General features: G+C 40.9%; 1 protein-coding gene across 2 annotated transcripts; it reads right to left on the reverse strand.

Moving 5' to 3' along the window:
* Positions 1 to 435: 435 nt before the first annotated feature.
* DDX24 (DEAD-box helicase 24) lies at positions 436 to 15,712 on the reverse strand. 2 transcript variants are annotated; one of them, XM_063399282.1, is made up of 9 exons: positions 15,548 to 15,712; positions 14,417 to 15,153; positions 11,099 to 11,470; positions 9,326 to 9,479; positions 8,444 to 8,959; positions 6,269 to 6,344; positions 5,492 to 5,680; positions 2,968 to 3,097; positions 436 to 1,614 (listed from the first exon to the last, which is right to left on the reverse strand). In XM_063399282.1, exons 2-9 carry the CDS (start codon positions 15,144 to 15,146, stop codon positions 1,391 to 1,393), a joined length of 2,391 nt encoding a protein of 796 aa, XP_063255352.1. In that variant the 5' UTR covers positions 15,147 to 15,153; positions 15,548 to 15,712; the 3' UTR covers positions 436 to 1,390. The 2 variants fall into 2 exon arrangements, with proteins under 2 accessions (XP_063255352.1, XP_063255351.1); XM_063399281.1 differs by having other exon boundaries at positions 436 to 1,610; positions 2,964 to 3,097.
* Between the last annotated feature and the right edge of the window lie 251 nt (positions 15,713 to 15,963).

Consider the following 15,963-nt stretch of genomic DNA (forward strand, 5'->3'; position numbering starts at 1 on the left):
AAGTCTCATACATAATTGACAAGCTATGTATGTTTATGATTACACTGTCACAGCTTTTCTTCAGTAATGCATGAAAACAAGAGAAAAGCCCTCCAGAGGCAGAGGGCTTCAATTATTTACACAGATGAAAGAATAGAGAGTTTGTTATTCTCACATAACTAGCAAGTAGTTAGAGGGGCCACTCAACTCCTCAGACAAATTTCCCCGAGTAGCTGAGTGAATTGGTGCTTCCTGTCATGGCAGTGACACCAGTACATTCCATACTGTTTGAGACACAGAAACTAAGCCTCATCCAGAGCCAGCAGGTGAAGGTTACCTGTCCTCCCACCAATACAGATCCCACTGTCTTATCTTTTGGGTGCTTTTCCCCTCTCCTTGCCTGCTAAGTGTAAACAGCATCAGCTATGAGGGATTTAGAAATCTCAAGTAATTGAAAACAGACACAGGCTTTGGAGTTTATGGAAGATATAATTTAACAAAAATTCAAAATATATTTTTCTGACATATTTTTAAAAACAGTTTTAAAAAATACCTGCCCATATTAGGTTAAAATTATTTAAAAGTATAATTATCATGGAACAATCTTCAAAAACGACATTTCAAAACATCATCGCTTCCATTACAGTGAAGATCATGGTTCTAACATATTTTCAAATACAGGCTTAACTCTAAATATTAATCAAGAAAACACTTAGTAGCAACACTTATTCCTCAGAAATCTACACATCTCCCAAGGTCATTCCTGGCCCATTGCCACCTTAACTTTTTTTTTGCATATTTGAAATGTATTAACACAGGACTAAGAGAATTAAACCTGGTGGAGAACAGAGAAATATTATCAGAGGAGAAAGAAAACTGGGACATTTCCATAACCAGAAGTGTAGACTTACTGGTAACATTATCTGTACTTTCTGCTGTTCACACTGAGCTGGAGGCAGTAAAAGCCAAACCTCCCACTACCACCAGCTCAGACTGTGCTCGCACTGTATATAGCCGACCTTCCCCTGTCCTTCAAAGACATTAAAATTCAAATCAAGTTTTATCATTAGAGTATGCCCACAGTGAATTTCACCCAGTTACTCTTACCCATCTCACAAAATGGAGTAATTATCAGAATTATGTGAAAACTAATTAACTTCTATTAATATAGAGATTTAAGAAGAAAATAAGAACATAAAAAACCAAGATCCAAGACAAGACTCAACAGTAACTAACCAAATGTTAATTGAGCCCTTTAAATCTGCCTTTAGTTTTATACCTGCAACACCAATACAAAGGCAACATCCTTACACAATCTGTCTTCTAGTTGGGTTCCTCCATAAGCACTGACAGCCTTAATGAGGATAGTCCTTGCTTCTGTCACACTAAATGATCTTGCTGTTATCTAATTTCATTTTACTGGTTTCTTCTTCTTGGCTTGCTTTTTGGACACGGCACCTAGAGCTGTACAGCTCACTGATGGCTGAGGCAAGAGTAGTTTTCCAGACTGTGTTGGGTACTTGGTTTTCATGAGGATTTTAAACAGTGGCTGGGACAACATATGTTTCAGTTGTTTTTTCATGCCCTTCAGCATCTTTTGCTTCTGGCTTTCTTCTTGCTCACTAGCTTTTCTTCCTTGGGGCAGAAATCAAAGATACAGAATGTTACAACAAGAAAAAGACTTGCATTGCAGGCCTTTGTAGTGATAGGGGCAGATGCTGACCCCAGCAAGGTCACCGTAAGGTAACATTAAAAGCACATTACTAAATCTTTTGTAACTGTGTAAGAGGCACTTCACTTGCGGCAGGAATGACCGGGAGTTTAATTGGTCTCCAACAAGCTACACAAGAATTAGAGACTGAGTACACTTTAAAGCATAAACCTGGCAAGTTTCTGGGTGGCAATTATAAAGTGTTTCAGTTGAGAGTCACAACTTACTTGGATTGGATGTGCTGTTTGGAAACTCATTCCAAAGTACAGCATACTCATATTATGTCAAAATAAGACAGCAGAGTGCTAATTATCTAAAAGCACTCCTGAACAATTTAGACAGAGATGGTTAGTGTGTGCTTGCAAAGTGGTTGAGAACCAGCTAGTCCAGGCATGAATAAAAAAAGACATTAATCTAAGCAGGTTTCAAAATTAAGGCATTGGCATATTCAGCAGCTAACAGGTTAGAGCCAGACTAATCTGAAGTGACCTCTGCAGCAACCCTATTCAGCCTGCCTTCAAAGACCTGCTAGGAAATCATACCTTCAGCTCCCAAAGTATGAACACAATGGGACATTTTACAGTGCATCTAAGGTTTGCAAAACTTCAAGGCATTGAACTAATAGCCACTTGCAGTTGTATAGCCCTACACATTCTCTCAGCTACAGCCTACAAAAACATTTAATTTTAAAAATGTAAGAGATTATTTTTTATTTAAAAATGTAAGAAATTAAAAATGTAAGAAACCATGAAAACCCTCATCAACTTCAATATATGTATTGGCCATTTAGCCCACACAGCTCAACCTACTTAAGGCTCACATAATATTTGGTGTTCCCTAGCACTTCCTGGGTGTTCCCACACAGAGCTGTCAGGCTCCTGTCCTGATGCCTGACTACAAGAGAGTGGGAGAGAGAAGCAGAAGTGTGGAAACAGCCTTCTCTATGACAAGAGGGAACAAGATTCAGTCAGGACATACTGGGCTGCTTACATTACTCTGAAATGCTTGCCAGAAGCTCAACAGTGCCTGTCCTACAGTATGTAGACTTGTCTGTGACTTGCCAGAACTGTCACACCTCACTCCCTCAGCTCTAGCACTCTCTGCTGCACGATCATCCTGAAAACACTGCTAACACCACACATCAACAACACTCCTTTCCTTTCCCCCCACCCCTGTCCTGCAGCTGTTGAAGCTTCTCTGCCATGGTGAGGCTTCTTCTGGACACCAGCGCCATGGGCCCTACTGAGCACAGCCATGAAAAAAGATTTTCTACTTGCCCATCAACATGTTATCATCAAGATCAATCTCAAGAGCATCTGCAGCTTGCTGGAGCCAGGAGTTGTGTTGCTTTGCCCGACTGTTGAAAAATTCTGCCTTCTCAATCTGCCTTGCCAAATTCATCCGTTCCTGCAATGAAAGTACATTTAGACATTATGAGCAGGTTTAAATGTGGGGTACTTTAGCAGAGTGAGTGTTTGCATTACAATGCAACTGGGGTGCACAGACACTTTTGCTCCCTACCCATGTCCCAGGAGATGCCCCACCTGAAAAACACATCATTCACTAGCGTTTTCCTTCCTTAGATCCATGATAGAATCTGACTTCTAAAACATCTCAACTACTCAGCACACCTGAATGTCAACTCAACATCCTATGAATGAATCATTATAAACATTTGAGAGACATCAAGAACAAACCATGACTGAGGTACTAATCATTTCCAAGTTACATACTTATATAGTACAGCTTGATCTCACAGTTATTAGTCTCAGCAGTAAAGAGCAGCCACTAGTTTCATTCCACTCTGAAGAAAGTAAACTCCTCCAGGCCATATGGAAGGACTAGATCATATTTTCAGGAATGCACCTGCATCTTGTTTAGGCACAGGACAGAATGTCCTGTCCTTCTTTCCAGCTGCACACAGGTGGAACGAAGATGTCCAGCAAACTTAACCTAACCTGCAGGCTTCCAGCTGGGCCAAACAAATAATTAATTCACCGTGGAAAGAAAATCTGCACTAACAGTAAATATAAATCAACAAGAATCAAGTTCTGCTCTTTGGAATGTACTTGCAGTTGCATAAAACAAACCCGTATAGGATATTGAGTAGTGAGGTGCTACATGGTAACAGCAGCAGCCAGGGCTGCCAGGGCAATTACTACAGAGAGAGAAGAGTAACATTTGCAGTGCACTACTGAGTCAGCCACTTCAAATCATTATAATAAATTTAAAGTAAGCTTTTCCATTTCTGTAAAGTTTAAGTCCTCTTTAAGTCTATCCTGGTTCAACAATTCTATTCCTCTCAAGTCTGAAATCCCTTCAGACTTTTCCTGAACTTGAATGAAGCCATGCAAAAGGAGGGAAGGAGTGTGCCACCGGGACAGACACAAAGAACCAGCGGAACTATTTGTCCCAACTACAGTGGCTTTGTGATTAAACCCAGCACAAAGAGTAGTAAGACCTGACTGTTGCAAGGGCTTATGAGGCTGGAGTCCTGCAGCTACAATTACAAAGATCTCTTCTGAGGAGAGGAGCATTATTACAGATAGGAGAGACTGTGAGAGAGTGACAGGAAAAGGAAAGTGTAGAAACAATATTTATTTGCCCATTAATTGACAGAGCATGATAAGAGTCAAGAACTACTCATCAAGAAACACAGAAGGAACCTGTGAAGCAACACTCTTCAAAACAACAGATTTCTTTCAGTAACTAGAAACATTTAGTGGGTGGAAGGGGGCAGTGGGGAGGTAGGGATGGAAATCAGATTCTCTTCATTAGTACTAAAAGGAGAAAAAAAATAATCCATAGAAGCATTTATTTGATTTTCTTTCCTCTTTCAGAAAGCTGCATCTCCTGAAAGAAATATCCTGTTTGCAGCAAGCCTGGGTTTTGAAACTTGCTGTCATCACTCCCAAAGTGAGGATACTGCTGTTGCCACTGGGGTAGACCCTGTGCTCAGTCCAATCCAACTAGGTAAGCCTCAGAACACCATGAGGAAGACACCTGCTGCATTATCTCACTGCTTGCACCCTTTCCTGTTCTCAGTGACTGTGCAAAATCAGACATTTCTATCCCAGCTGGCTTCCGTTAAAATCTAGTATTTAAATATGTCCCATTTGTACATGACTGACAATCCAAACTGTCAAGAGAATGCTGAGACATGAAATAGTCTCTTACTCAAGAAGCAGAAAATCTGCAGTGACTAGATGCTTTCTAAAACACATTGTTTTGTTAATTCTAACCATTGTCTATCTTGTGAGCTAGTGAATGACTGAATCCTCTTTAAAATGGGCAATAACCTAGGAAAGGGAAACACACTCAGTTTGACAGGGTTCAGTGGTGCTGTGGCCTCACAGCACAGGAACTTTTAGAAAAACAGACAACTCATTCTCAATTCAATTCTCAACTCAAACTCAATTCTTCAGATGGGAAGAGGCAGGTGAAGACCACTGAATATCCCTGGACCTGCTACTGTTCTTTAGTCTGTTGGTTTTCTTACTAACATAAGAGGCTTTAAACAATGTACTTAACAGAGCCATCCCAGCTCTACAGCCACAAAACATATTTGCTTCCCTATGCTGTTTCTGGAAAAATGTAAGTAATGTTTATGTTTGAATACCTCTCTTGGGCCAGTTATTGAGGAGAAATCATAGCTATTGCTTAAAAAATATAAAGTGTAATTAACTTAATTTTCAAATCCAGATCCTCAAGAGTAAATTTCACCTGACAACTGCAAAGAACACAACAGGCAATATCATATCAGTAATATAAATAAGCAAGCAAAGACTCTTATTTCTTTACCTTAATAGAAGTCATGCACTTGGCATCAACTGGGAAAAATGGCAGCTCTTCACTCTTCTCCAATGTTTTATAGATTTTCCGAAAGTTGATCAAGTCCTCAGGACCAATCAGCAACAGGCTGAGGCCTTCATTGGCAGCTCGGGCTGTTCGGCCACTCCTGTGCACGTAGAGCTCAGAGGTACGAGGGACCTGCAAGAATTCAGAGAACCCTGCAGCTGGCCATGGGCACTGCAGCACAGCCTGCCATGCCTTGGACAGCAGGCTGCCCAAGAACATGGGGTTTTACACTTACACACTGTACATTGTATGTAACACAGATCAAAGGAACGTAGAAGATGTTGTCTTGACACACTTTGTGTTCGCTGATCCAGAATTTCTCCTTGCGTAATCTTTTGTGAGTCTCTCTTAACTTCCGACCCTCTGTCATTTCATTTGTAAAGCAGGAAAATATTTTATGTGTCCTCAGAGAAGAGCTATAAAGGTGAGTTATTCGACACCTTTGGATATCAAAGGTAAGCAAAAAGCAGTGAGGATCCTATCAATTCTGTCATTTCTGTGGCACACATTCATAAAGTGCTACCTATTGCAGTCAGCCACTGCAGAAATGAGATCTTTAAGTACAAAGCACTAAGGACAGGTAAATTATTTAATCTCTATACTTGGGACTATACTATACATGGGACCAAGAATTACAGCTTTACAGTGTTCAGGATTTGGATCAGCAGAAACTTATATCAAACCAAAATAGTAAAAGGAAAAACATTAAAAATGCTTAACCTGGTAGTGGATGACATGCTGGACATTAGGAATATCAAGACCACGAGCTGCAACATCTGTTGTCAGGAGGACACAGCTGAGAAAATGACAAAATTTAATGAACATAAAACTGAAGAGTAAATAATTTGCCAAGCAACATAAAATACAGCAACCTAGAATTCTACCATAGCAGTTTAATAAACAAGTATATACTGTATAGTCTGTAGGACATATGCATTCTCTTTGCCCTTACAGAAATGATACCAAATTTACCTCAAGGGCAGTCTTGGAACAATAATTCTCACAGTAAAATTTAAAAATGCAAATGTTGCCTTCAGCAGGTCTAGTCAATAAATAAACTGGTCTGTTTTCAAGAAATAAATGCACTACACCTAGCTGGATCCTGTTTTCCTATGTTTTTCTTCTCTCTCAGTTCCCAAGAATGCTAGAAAAAATTGTTACTCAATGAGGAAGGGGGTTTATGTGCCCTTGCATTACACTTTTCAGTGCACTGTCCAGGTTTTAAAGAATTTCTTTAGCTTGCTATGACCACACCATTAACAACACAATTGATCCTCTGGCTGTACAGACAGGTTATTAAAAGTTTTACCAGTTGAGAAAAATCACATTATTAACCTTATCTATTTAAATAACATTTTTTGGGGGGTGAAGTATCTTCTACCAACTTGCACTCAAATAAACTCTCAGTAAATTAAAACCTAGAAATAAAGGGGGGAGTTCTGTTCTAACATTTACTATTTCTCCTTAGACAAGATGAACTACTCAAAAAAGTTGTTCTTTTATATAAGCAGTCTCTACAAAGACAAAAGCCTTCCAAGGATGTGGAACTGTTTGTTTTAAAAACATCTCCCAGCAACTGAAATGAGTAACTTTTAAGTAATGGAAATTTGTTCAGATTTTATGGCATCTGACTGCATACACCATTGCTACAAGGTTCAAAGCAGAAATAACGACAGAAAATTCTACAGCCTGCAGTCTGCAGAATGCCATGAGAGATGGTCTCAAAGATTTCTTCCCTGCCTTGAAAATCTGCAGTCTCTGAAAACACCTCATCTGACCTATGCAAATGCTATCAATACATTTGCCAAGGGACGCTGCAGCTCCATCACAGCAATTCAATCTCTGTTCTTCATGCCTGAATCCATTAACAAGGTACAAACTCCCAGACAGCACACAGCAGTTCACAGCAGGACTAAAATGTGAAGCCTCTGGACTGTGGAAGTAATGACACTAAAAGTCTGCTCCCAAAGCCCAGGCAAAGACAACCCAAAACAATGTTTCCTAAAATGGCAGAACAGGTCTGCCTGGGTAAGCCCTGGCTGCCCACTACTGCTAAAAGGCAAAACTGCCCTCTTTTGCATTGCTCAAAGATACTTTGACCCTTGGGATACTAATTTTTGTAACTAAACCTGCAAATGAGTAATAAGTGGTTAGTTTTCTGATGGTTTAGGGAGATTCAATAACTTACAGAGGATCAAATGAGCTGCAGAGCCAGGACATGGGCAGAGCAGGACTGTTCTAAAAGCATGCCGGAAAACAGGGCAAGTGACAGCTCCTTCAGCATCAACAAGCTCCTGGACCACAGGCTATTTCAGGTTCCAGTGGACCTCAGGAGGTCTCTAGTAAAACCTCCTCTTCTAAGCAGGATGAGCTACAAGACTGGACCAGGGTGCTCAAGGCTTTTATCCAACTGAGCCTCAAAAAACTCCAAGACAAGCAGCCTGTTCCCATGCTTGACTGTCCTCACAGAGAAAAAGCCCTCTCTCATATGCAGCCTGAACCTCTTATTTCAACTTGCACCTCATCCTCCCATCAAGAACCACTTTGAAAAGCCTGGCTCTGTCTTCTGGATAACCTTTTATGGTGTCAGAGGGCTGCCATTAGCTCCCCACAAAATAGTTTTCCTAGGTAATACACCCAGTCCCTTCAGCCTCTTCTCCTGCAGAGCCAGTGCTTCTCAAATATCTTGGTGGCCTTCCACTGACCTTGATGCAGTTCATCACCTTAACTGTGAAACCTCATCCTAATCATTCATATCTTGGGCTCATAAACAGGGGACTCACATCCTCAGCTAACTTCCCCAACCTGCTCCTATTCTAACAGAGTTGTTTCTCCTCCCCAGCACCCTTTCTGCAATTTCTTTTTTTCTCTACTAGGAAGTTAAAATCAACTCACCTCTCTCGCTCAGCAAACCTTTCCAGATTTTTCAGCCTTTGCTTTTGGTGCATGTTGGCATGCAAAGGAAGAGGATCACAATTTAAGATTGTGAGGAGAGAACTGAGGCGTTTTACACAGTCTATGCTGTTTGCAAAGACCATGGTTCTTCCTGGATACTGGAGAAGAAAGTAATAGAGATAATAGTCCTTCTCATTTGTGTTACAGTGGATTCTGGTTTCTGTCAGAGTCTCAACAGTAGCCTCTTTCCTTGTTAAATCTATTACTTTGGGTTTGCCCTTTATTCCTACTTTTTCCATTAACAATTCTAGTTTGGTCTTCTTGTCCATCTTTTTAGCATTCTTTTTTTGTAAAACTCTTGTGGGAGTCTGATGGACTAAAGTCAAAGTGGCAGAAAAAACAAAAGTCTGTCGTCGAGGGTTATACTGTGAGTCATTTAAGACTTCCAGCAACTGAGACAGCTCTAGGAAGTGACCTTTCTCAACCATTCGGTCTGCTTCATCAATCACAAGGCACCTGTCAAGCAGAAAACACACAGTAAAAATACACTTGTGCAGCTAAACACAAACCTGATACATTTAAGAAAAACTTTTCCTGCTAAACACATAAAGGATGTTATGTATATAAAGCCGAAAGGAACACCAGGTATGCTGGGGCAGCTACAGTGACCCTCTGCATTTCTTTTTGAAAAATCAGGCTTTTACTACTGTCTTTAACTGATATTTCCCTCCACCAAAATAATCAACGTGCATGTCAATAAAACACTGACACAGAAATGGGTGATCTTGTGTAGTCTAAATTATTTAATCTGTTAGTAAACGTAATCAGCATGCAGGGCTGCCCAGTTCAGTATCCAGCAGTTATCTGAAAAGGCACCTTTACCTGAGCTGGCGTAGATTTGAAAGATGTGGGTGTCTCTCTTTAACTAACTCCCACAGACGGCCTGGGGTTGCAATTACAATTTCTGGCTTTCGATTCAGTACACGTTCTTGCTTCTGTGCAGCCATTCCTCCTACTAGGATTGCAGTCTTGATGCCTAGAACATATAAATAACAGATTTTATTTCACTAATTTACCAGTGAATGTTTTTATATATATCTACTTCATGAAGTGTTTTAAACAGTCTGCATTGCAACTTTCAACAAGCATTTTAGCTAGGAAACTTCAGGGGTTTTATGCAACACTGAGCATGCAGAAATGCACTTAATTTTGCAGAAAAATCCTCATTATAGTTAGATGCTAAGAATTAGTGCACCTGTCTTTCAACAGCATGAAGAACCACATCCGTAGCTGTTAGTTTTGTTTACACGTATTTCAGAGTCTCGTTTTTGCTCAATTATGTTTGCATGAACAAACATATTCCCTTTAAGAAAAACCAGAAGATCCTTTCAAGAATAAGAGTGAGAAATGCTTGTCTTGCTAAATAACTGCTCATTTGCTATGGAATAATCCTACCAATATGCTCCCACCTGATTAATGACTCTTGCACAGTAGCACAGACCTCGTTAGCTTTAAGTAGTCTGCAGAGGTAATAAAAGGAGTTTATCTTTGGAAGCAGACTCCACACATGGCTTACTTCACCCTACTTCTTCTAAGAATACATTGGCCTGTGATAAACTCAATGCTGCTGTGCAAAACCCTTCCAGTATCCAAGCTTCCACTGATCTCTCTTCTGGACTATTTGTGAAACACCACAGCAGTTTTTTTTTTTTTTGTTTTCCCAAAGTGAGTTTGAGGCAATAAAGAAAGTCCACATCGAAATATCTCCTCCTGCTGCAGCAAGTATATTATCCCTTGGGCAGCAGATTTTTATACATAAATAGCACTGCTCCTATCAGAACTGTATGACATAAATTGATTATTTCAGGCTAGCAGTTAAAATAAGCCTTGTAGTCAGATGCAGACTGATGAGCACAGCAGGACATACAGAGACCAAAGGAAGATGGGCTTGAAAGTAGTTTGTTGCACTACATATTCTCTTTAATAAATAAACTTTACTGGTACTGAAGAAGTGGAGAGAATCGGGAAAAACTTGCCATCTTCAACATTTTCATGTCCTCACTCACTCACTTAGCAGATGTACTGACTTCTGGTTTGGAAAGGAAAGGCAGAAGGGGGAATTGCTTTTGTTACTCAGTAACACTTCTGTGGTTTGACTGCTGCAGGAGTAAGACAATCCAGCAATGCCATCTACTCTAAATATCTACGGCCATAACTTTTTTTTTTTTTAGCTAGAATGAAGTTATACATATACAGTATATACAAAGATTGATATACTTGTTAAAAATGAAGTTATATAACCAAAATTTTATATATAATAAAATTATTAATTTTATATAGCCTAGAACAAAGTTAGCTGTTGCCAGGTATCTAGTACTGATTCTGTGTTGTAAGAGCATGAATCAATAATTATTTAAAGGAAGATACATTTTAAAGCAAAATAGCTCACATTAACTGCTTACTTCCACATGCATCTCACTGAAGAATCTATGCATTTCTCACACATCAGTGGCTAAAACCTCTAACCCCTCAAAAGCCACACCAATTTTATAATTCATGGAAGAAAGTGTGGCACACATTCTGGTTCAACACCAATGCCAAGATCCAAACACAGTCTAATCGGGCTGTGGAACATGGCCTGTGGGATTTACATACCTGTAAACTTTGCAACTGCATCAATGTGATGCTTCACTTGTACGGCTAATTCTCTTGTAGGAGTAAGGACCAGTCCTAAAAGAGGTCTCTTTTTATCAACAGTATGAGTCTTGTCATCGGAATCCAATTCAACATTTTCCAGCACCTTCACACAGCCTGTTGTGAAAGATGCATCATCTTCATCTCCGCTATCTTCAACCTGCTGATGGCTTACTTTTTCTGCTTCATCCTCACTTTCCCATTTTGTTTCATCATGATGCTGATGGGACTCTTTAGAAACACTGTCATTTCTGTTTGTTGAGTTATTTGATTTTTGCCACTGCAGCACAGAGTGAATCATTGGAATTGCAAATGCAAGCGTTTTGCCGCTTCCTAAAAAAAACAAACAAGAATAATAACACAGACTGACAAGTCATTTATTTGAAAAGATGAGAAATGCACCAGCCAATCACACACTGTTCTTCAAACACACCATTGTAACAGATGCAAACTCATAATCTTTGGAAGGCCACAAACTTGCAGCAGTAGCATCTTTTCTCCTGTTTCCTTTATACATCTCCATTGCCCTGTTCCTGGGGAACAAGTATTTTTCCAATCTCCAGCAGGTCAGGCATATTTATTTGTTCTAGAAGTGTTTTTTAAAAGCTGCAGTTGCAGTCAAGGTATTTTAAAAGAACTGTATGCCCATAAGGAGAATACCATGCCCTAATTGAAAGTTCTAATCAATGCTCTCCAAATAAAGCAATAGCAAATGAGGCCAAGGACAAACTGGAATGCACTTGAAGGATTAGCTTCCATCTTCAATTTATTGTCCTGTATTTACAACTTTCTAAGAGACTGTATTTTGAAATACTCCACCATCCAATTTCCTGATCTAGCACTGGGTCACATTGCTGTAATCAGAACACATACATCTAATTTAGAAGAGAGAATCCACTGTGGAGAGACAGGGCTTGTCAAAAGCAAGTTTAATTGCAAGGGTTCACTGTACCAACTGCAAGTTACATCCCTGCCACATATTCCCTTCTGAACTATCTGTCAGTAATAAAGACATTAGGAAAAGCCTGGTTGCACATCCACCCCAGTTAAGCTTTTCAGATGTAGCAGTTCACTAATCATGAAAGCAGCATCCAGACTACAAGACACTATTACACCATTCCTGTAACAGGCCATTGCTGGAAAGCAGTCCTTTAGAAATCTCATCTCAATTCCTGTCCACATCAAAAAGCTGAAAAGGTTTGCCAACTCAGCAACACACAATTTTGCCTATCTAATGGGAGAACTTTAATATAAGTTAATACAGATAAGCCCAGTGCCATCACTCTGACCAGTGCTGCTGCAAAGTCTCATATCCACTTATCCACCTTTATGCATGGCTGAGAGGTATTTTATGACTTCTGTCTGCACTTAAAGTAGAAAATGTTTATAACTTATATTTAGAGCACTTATACAATAAGGTTCTGGTAATACAGAATATCTGTTTTTAAGGTGAAGAACACTGCTGATTTTGAATTAAACATAATGCAGTTGCCTGGTGCAAATGTCAGTACTGCACCCAGACAAATTATGGCTGTGATATCAGAATTATTCTGCAGGCACTAGACTCATATACAAATTAAACAAATTATCACCTCACAGGACATATTATCTTTATAACACACAAACCACATACCATAGATAAGTGTGCAAAACCAGGAGAAAAGAATATCTTGGTACTACAGCTCAAGTCAATTCATGCTCTTTTAAACAGCTTCATATTGCATAATTTCACACAGATTTGGCTCCTTAACCAGAAACCTCACTAGTTCTACACAGTAATGAACAGCAAGATTGCAAAAACAACGAGCCTTCACATTCCCTTTGTTTGATCTGCTCATGGATCTACTGCCATACCAAAATCTTGCCAGTCTCCCCAGTGTTGCTACCAAAAGACATTAATAGTTCTTTAACTTCACACATTCCTCCCTCAGGCCAAATGCTAAGAGATGCTGCAGCACTCACAAAAAAAGAACTGGAGAGTTTCAGCCTGTCCCAGCTGCAGCACCTCCTGACAGGCAGTTGTCCACATCTCTCAAGTTTCTATAGGAACATGATAATCTGATGGACTCTCTGGAGAGGATCTGGATTTCACTCGTGAAAGAATAAATGAGCAAAATACATTCCATCTACCTCAGGGTTATACAAAATTATAAAGCAACAACACAGCCTGTCACCAACCGTGCTTTCCATTCTGCAGCTGGAGAGGAATTTGCTTACCAGCACTGCCAAAATGGCACTTTCCTGCAGTACAAAAACATCATTTAAATTTTCAGTTCCATTTTTATAAACACTCCCTGCAGGGCTTTCTAATCTTACTAAAGCTAATAGCATCAACACAGCTTCTAATTAAAATAAAAATGCAAATGACTGCATATCTTATTAGTTACTATACCTTCTTGCTCGAGAGTAGCAAATGACTTTACAGAGAAGCAGTGAGATAAAGCAACTGGAACAGATGAAAACAGTGTAAAGGAAGCTTTTAAACCAAGGCAGCTTCCAACCGTGCTTCCTATCTCTCGGTGTTTTAGAGAAAAAATGTAACTAAAGGCAAAACTTCAAAGGTATGAACTGCAAACAAAGTTTGAGGGAACATAATGTTCTGAGACTTCATAGCATTAAGTAAACAAGGAGCTATAACAAATTTCATGAAGGCTAGCAATGCTCAAAGCATGAGCTGAATACAAGATGGATGTGAATCCACCTCTCATTACTGTAATAGCTCACTTTAAGCACAAGCAGGGAGAAAGGCTGGTGACAACATACAGGCAAAGCCAGGGGACAGAGCACAGGGTGGGCCCGTTCTGCTCCAAGTAGGACCTGGGTCATATTCACACTTAACACTGTGCCCAGTGTTTACTCACTGCTCCACACTAGTAGGAATTATCTCCACAGGAATCTCTTTGTCTTGCCAGAAGCACGTGTTTGGCTGCTGCAAAAATGACCCTGTTTTCTTCATTAATTCTGCCTTTTGCAGAACATCACCTTACCATTCCCAAAACAGGAAGCAGTTTGAGAAACTGGAAAAGGAACTTCTGCCAAAAGCATAAAAACTCAGTGAGATTTCAAAGCTTTGCATGCTTTGGAAAGATGGGACGTTTCCATGTTTGCAAGCTACAAAGTTTTAAAACTTTACTAATATGCTGGATATGCAAAAGACAAAAGCTCTTTAAATACATAACAGCTGCTTCTTCTACATATAAAAACCTGCCACCATGGGCTACATTTTAAGAAGAGAACGAGGATGCTCCCAGACACCCGATCAGTTTGACAGATTTGTACCTGTTTCTGCAGCACCAAGGACGTCCATGCCATCCCGAATGGCAGAAGGCAAGGCTAAGGCTTGAATAGGAGTTGGAGCACTAAACCCCAGGTAGCTCAAGGCCTGCAACACTGGCTCAGGTACAAACAGGTCTTTCCATGCAGACACATCAGCTTTTTGATCAGTTGAGGCAGATAAAACTTCTGTTGTCCAGTTTTTGGTTTTTTTAGAAATGGCTACTGATGGAAGGGCTTGCTGTGCTTGAGAAGCCTTGTTTTTAGGTACCTTCTTTTTCTTCTTCTTTGGAGTGTCTTTTTTGCTTGACATGTTCTCTGCCACATGTCCGTGGTCTTCACAATTATCTTCTTCCATTATTTCATCACCCTTTGCCTCTTTACCAACCAGCACATCAATTTCTGCTGCATTAGGAGTATTGCCTTTATCTGTTTGGCTCCTCAAATCTTTGTTTTTCTTTTTCTTTTTCGGAGGGATGACAGTTTCCTCCACCTCCTCACTGCCTTCTTCAGAAGCACTCTCAGCCTTTCTCTTCTTCTCTTTTACTATCCCCACTTTGGAAGAACTCACCAGCTTGTACTCTGTGAGTTCCTCCAAGCACACTATATCTCGAAACTCCTCTTCAGCAAATAGATTGGGGTCGATCTGCACGGCTTTCCATTCTCCTACTACTTCAATGCCTTTTCGTTTCAATTTAAAGGGAGATCTAAATCTTCCTCCTTTTCTGGCCTTCATTTTTTACCTAAAAAAGAAACCGAGGGAAAAGAAAAAGAAGGCCTTCAAATCCAAGGAATAGAGACTACCTTGATATTCAAGCAAATGGGAATCCACGGAATAATTACTTTGCTTTTTAAAAAAATATATCAATAACATAACTTAAATATAGCTTCGAGCTCTAATATATATATAGTTAAAATATAACTTAATAAACTATAATATAACTAAATACAACAGACAGGCTGGGCTTACTGCGTCCCTCCTGGAACACCTCTGGAGATAAAAGTGTTACCGCTGGATAAATCCCCGCAGGTCGCGCAGCGCTCCCACCCCGGGAGCCGCGGCAGGGCCCAGCACGGCCTCCGCTGCCACACGGGCAGCTTCGGGCACCTGCTCCCCCCGCCCCGCCCAGCGCTTACCGCGCTCAGGAGCCGCGGCACAGAGAAGGACGGAGGGGAACGGAGAGGATCGGAGGGGAACAGAAGGGAAAGGAGCGGGTCCTGCCCAGGCCCGGCCTTCCGCTACCGCCGCTGGCCCCCGCGTGCGCTCCTGGGCGCCGCCATTGCCCCGTGACGTCGCTGAGCCGTGTGACGTCACGCCGGGCGGGGCGGGGCGGGTGAGGGTCCCGTGAGGAGCGGGGCGGGGCCTCAGGAATGGCAGCCCCGGCACGGGCACCCGCGGCCGGGGATCGCCGGCACCGCTCAGGCAGCAGCGCAGACTTGATATCCACGCTTGCTTGTGTGTTCGCGTGGGCCTGTTAGACTTACGGGTAAAGTTACGCATTTAGGAAAGGAGTTGCAAATAGCTACAGAAAAGGAGCGAACGCCACCGCGGT

Source organism: Prinia subflava, chromosome 5 (genome assembly GCF_021018805.1).
Source record: "Prinia subflava isolate CZ2003 ecotype Zambia chromosome 5, Cam_Psub_1.2, whole genome shotgun sequence".
Classification (NCBI taxonomy): domain Eukaryota; kingdom Metazoa; phylum Chordata; class Aves; order Passeriformes; family Cisticolidae; genus Prinia; species Prinia subflava.

Excerpts from the sequence above, each read along its gene's own strand:
- DDX24 (XM_063399282.1), bottom strand. The coding sequence starts at position 15,146 with ATGAAGGCCAGAAAAGGAGGAAGATTTAGATCTCCCTTTAAATTGAAA. Across the intron at positions 5,681-6,268 it reads AGCATGTCATCCACTACCAG|GTCCCTCGTACCTCTGAGCT; the intron begins GTTAAGCATTTT and ends GAATTCTTGCAG. Across the intron at positions 3,098-5,491 it reads AGTGCATGACTTCTATTAAG|GAACGGATGAATTTGGCAAG; the intron begins GTAAAGAAATAA and ends CTTTCATTGCAG.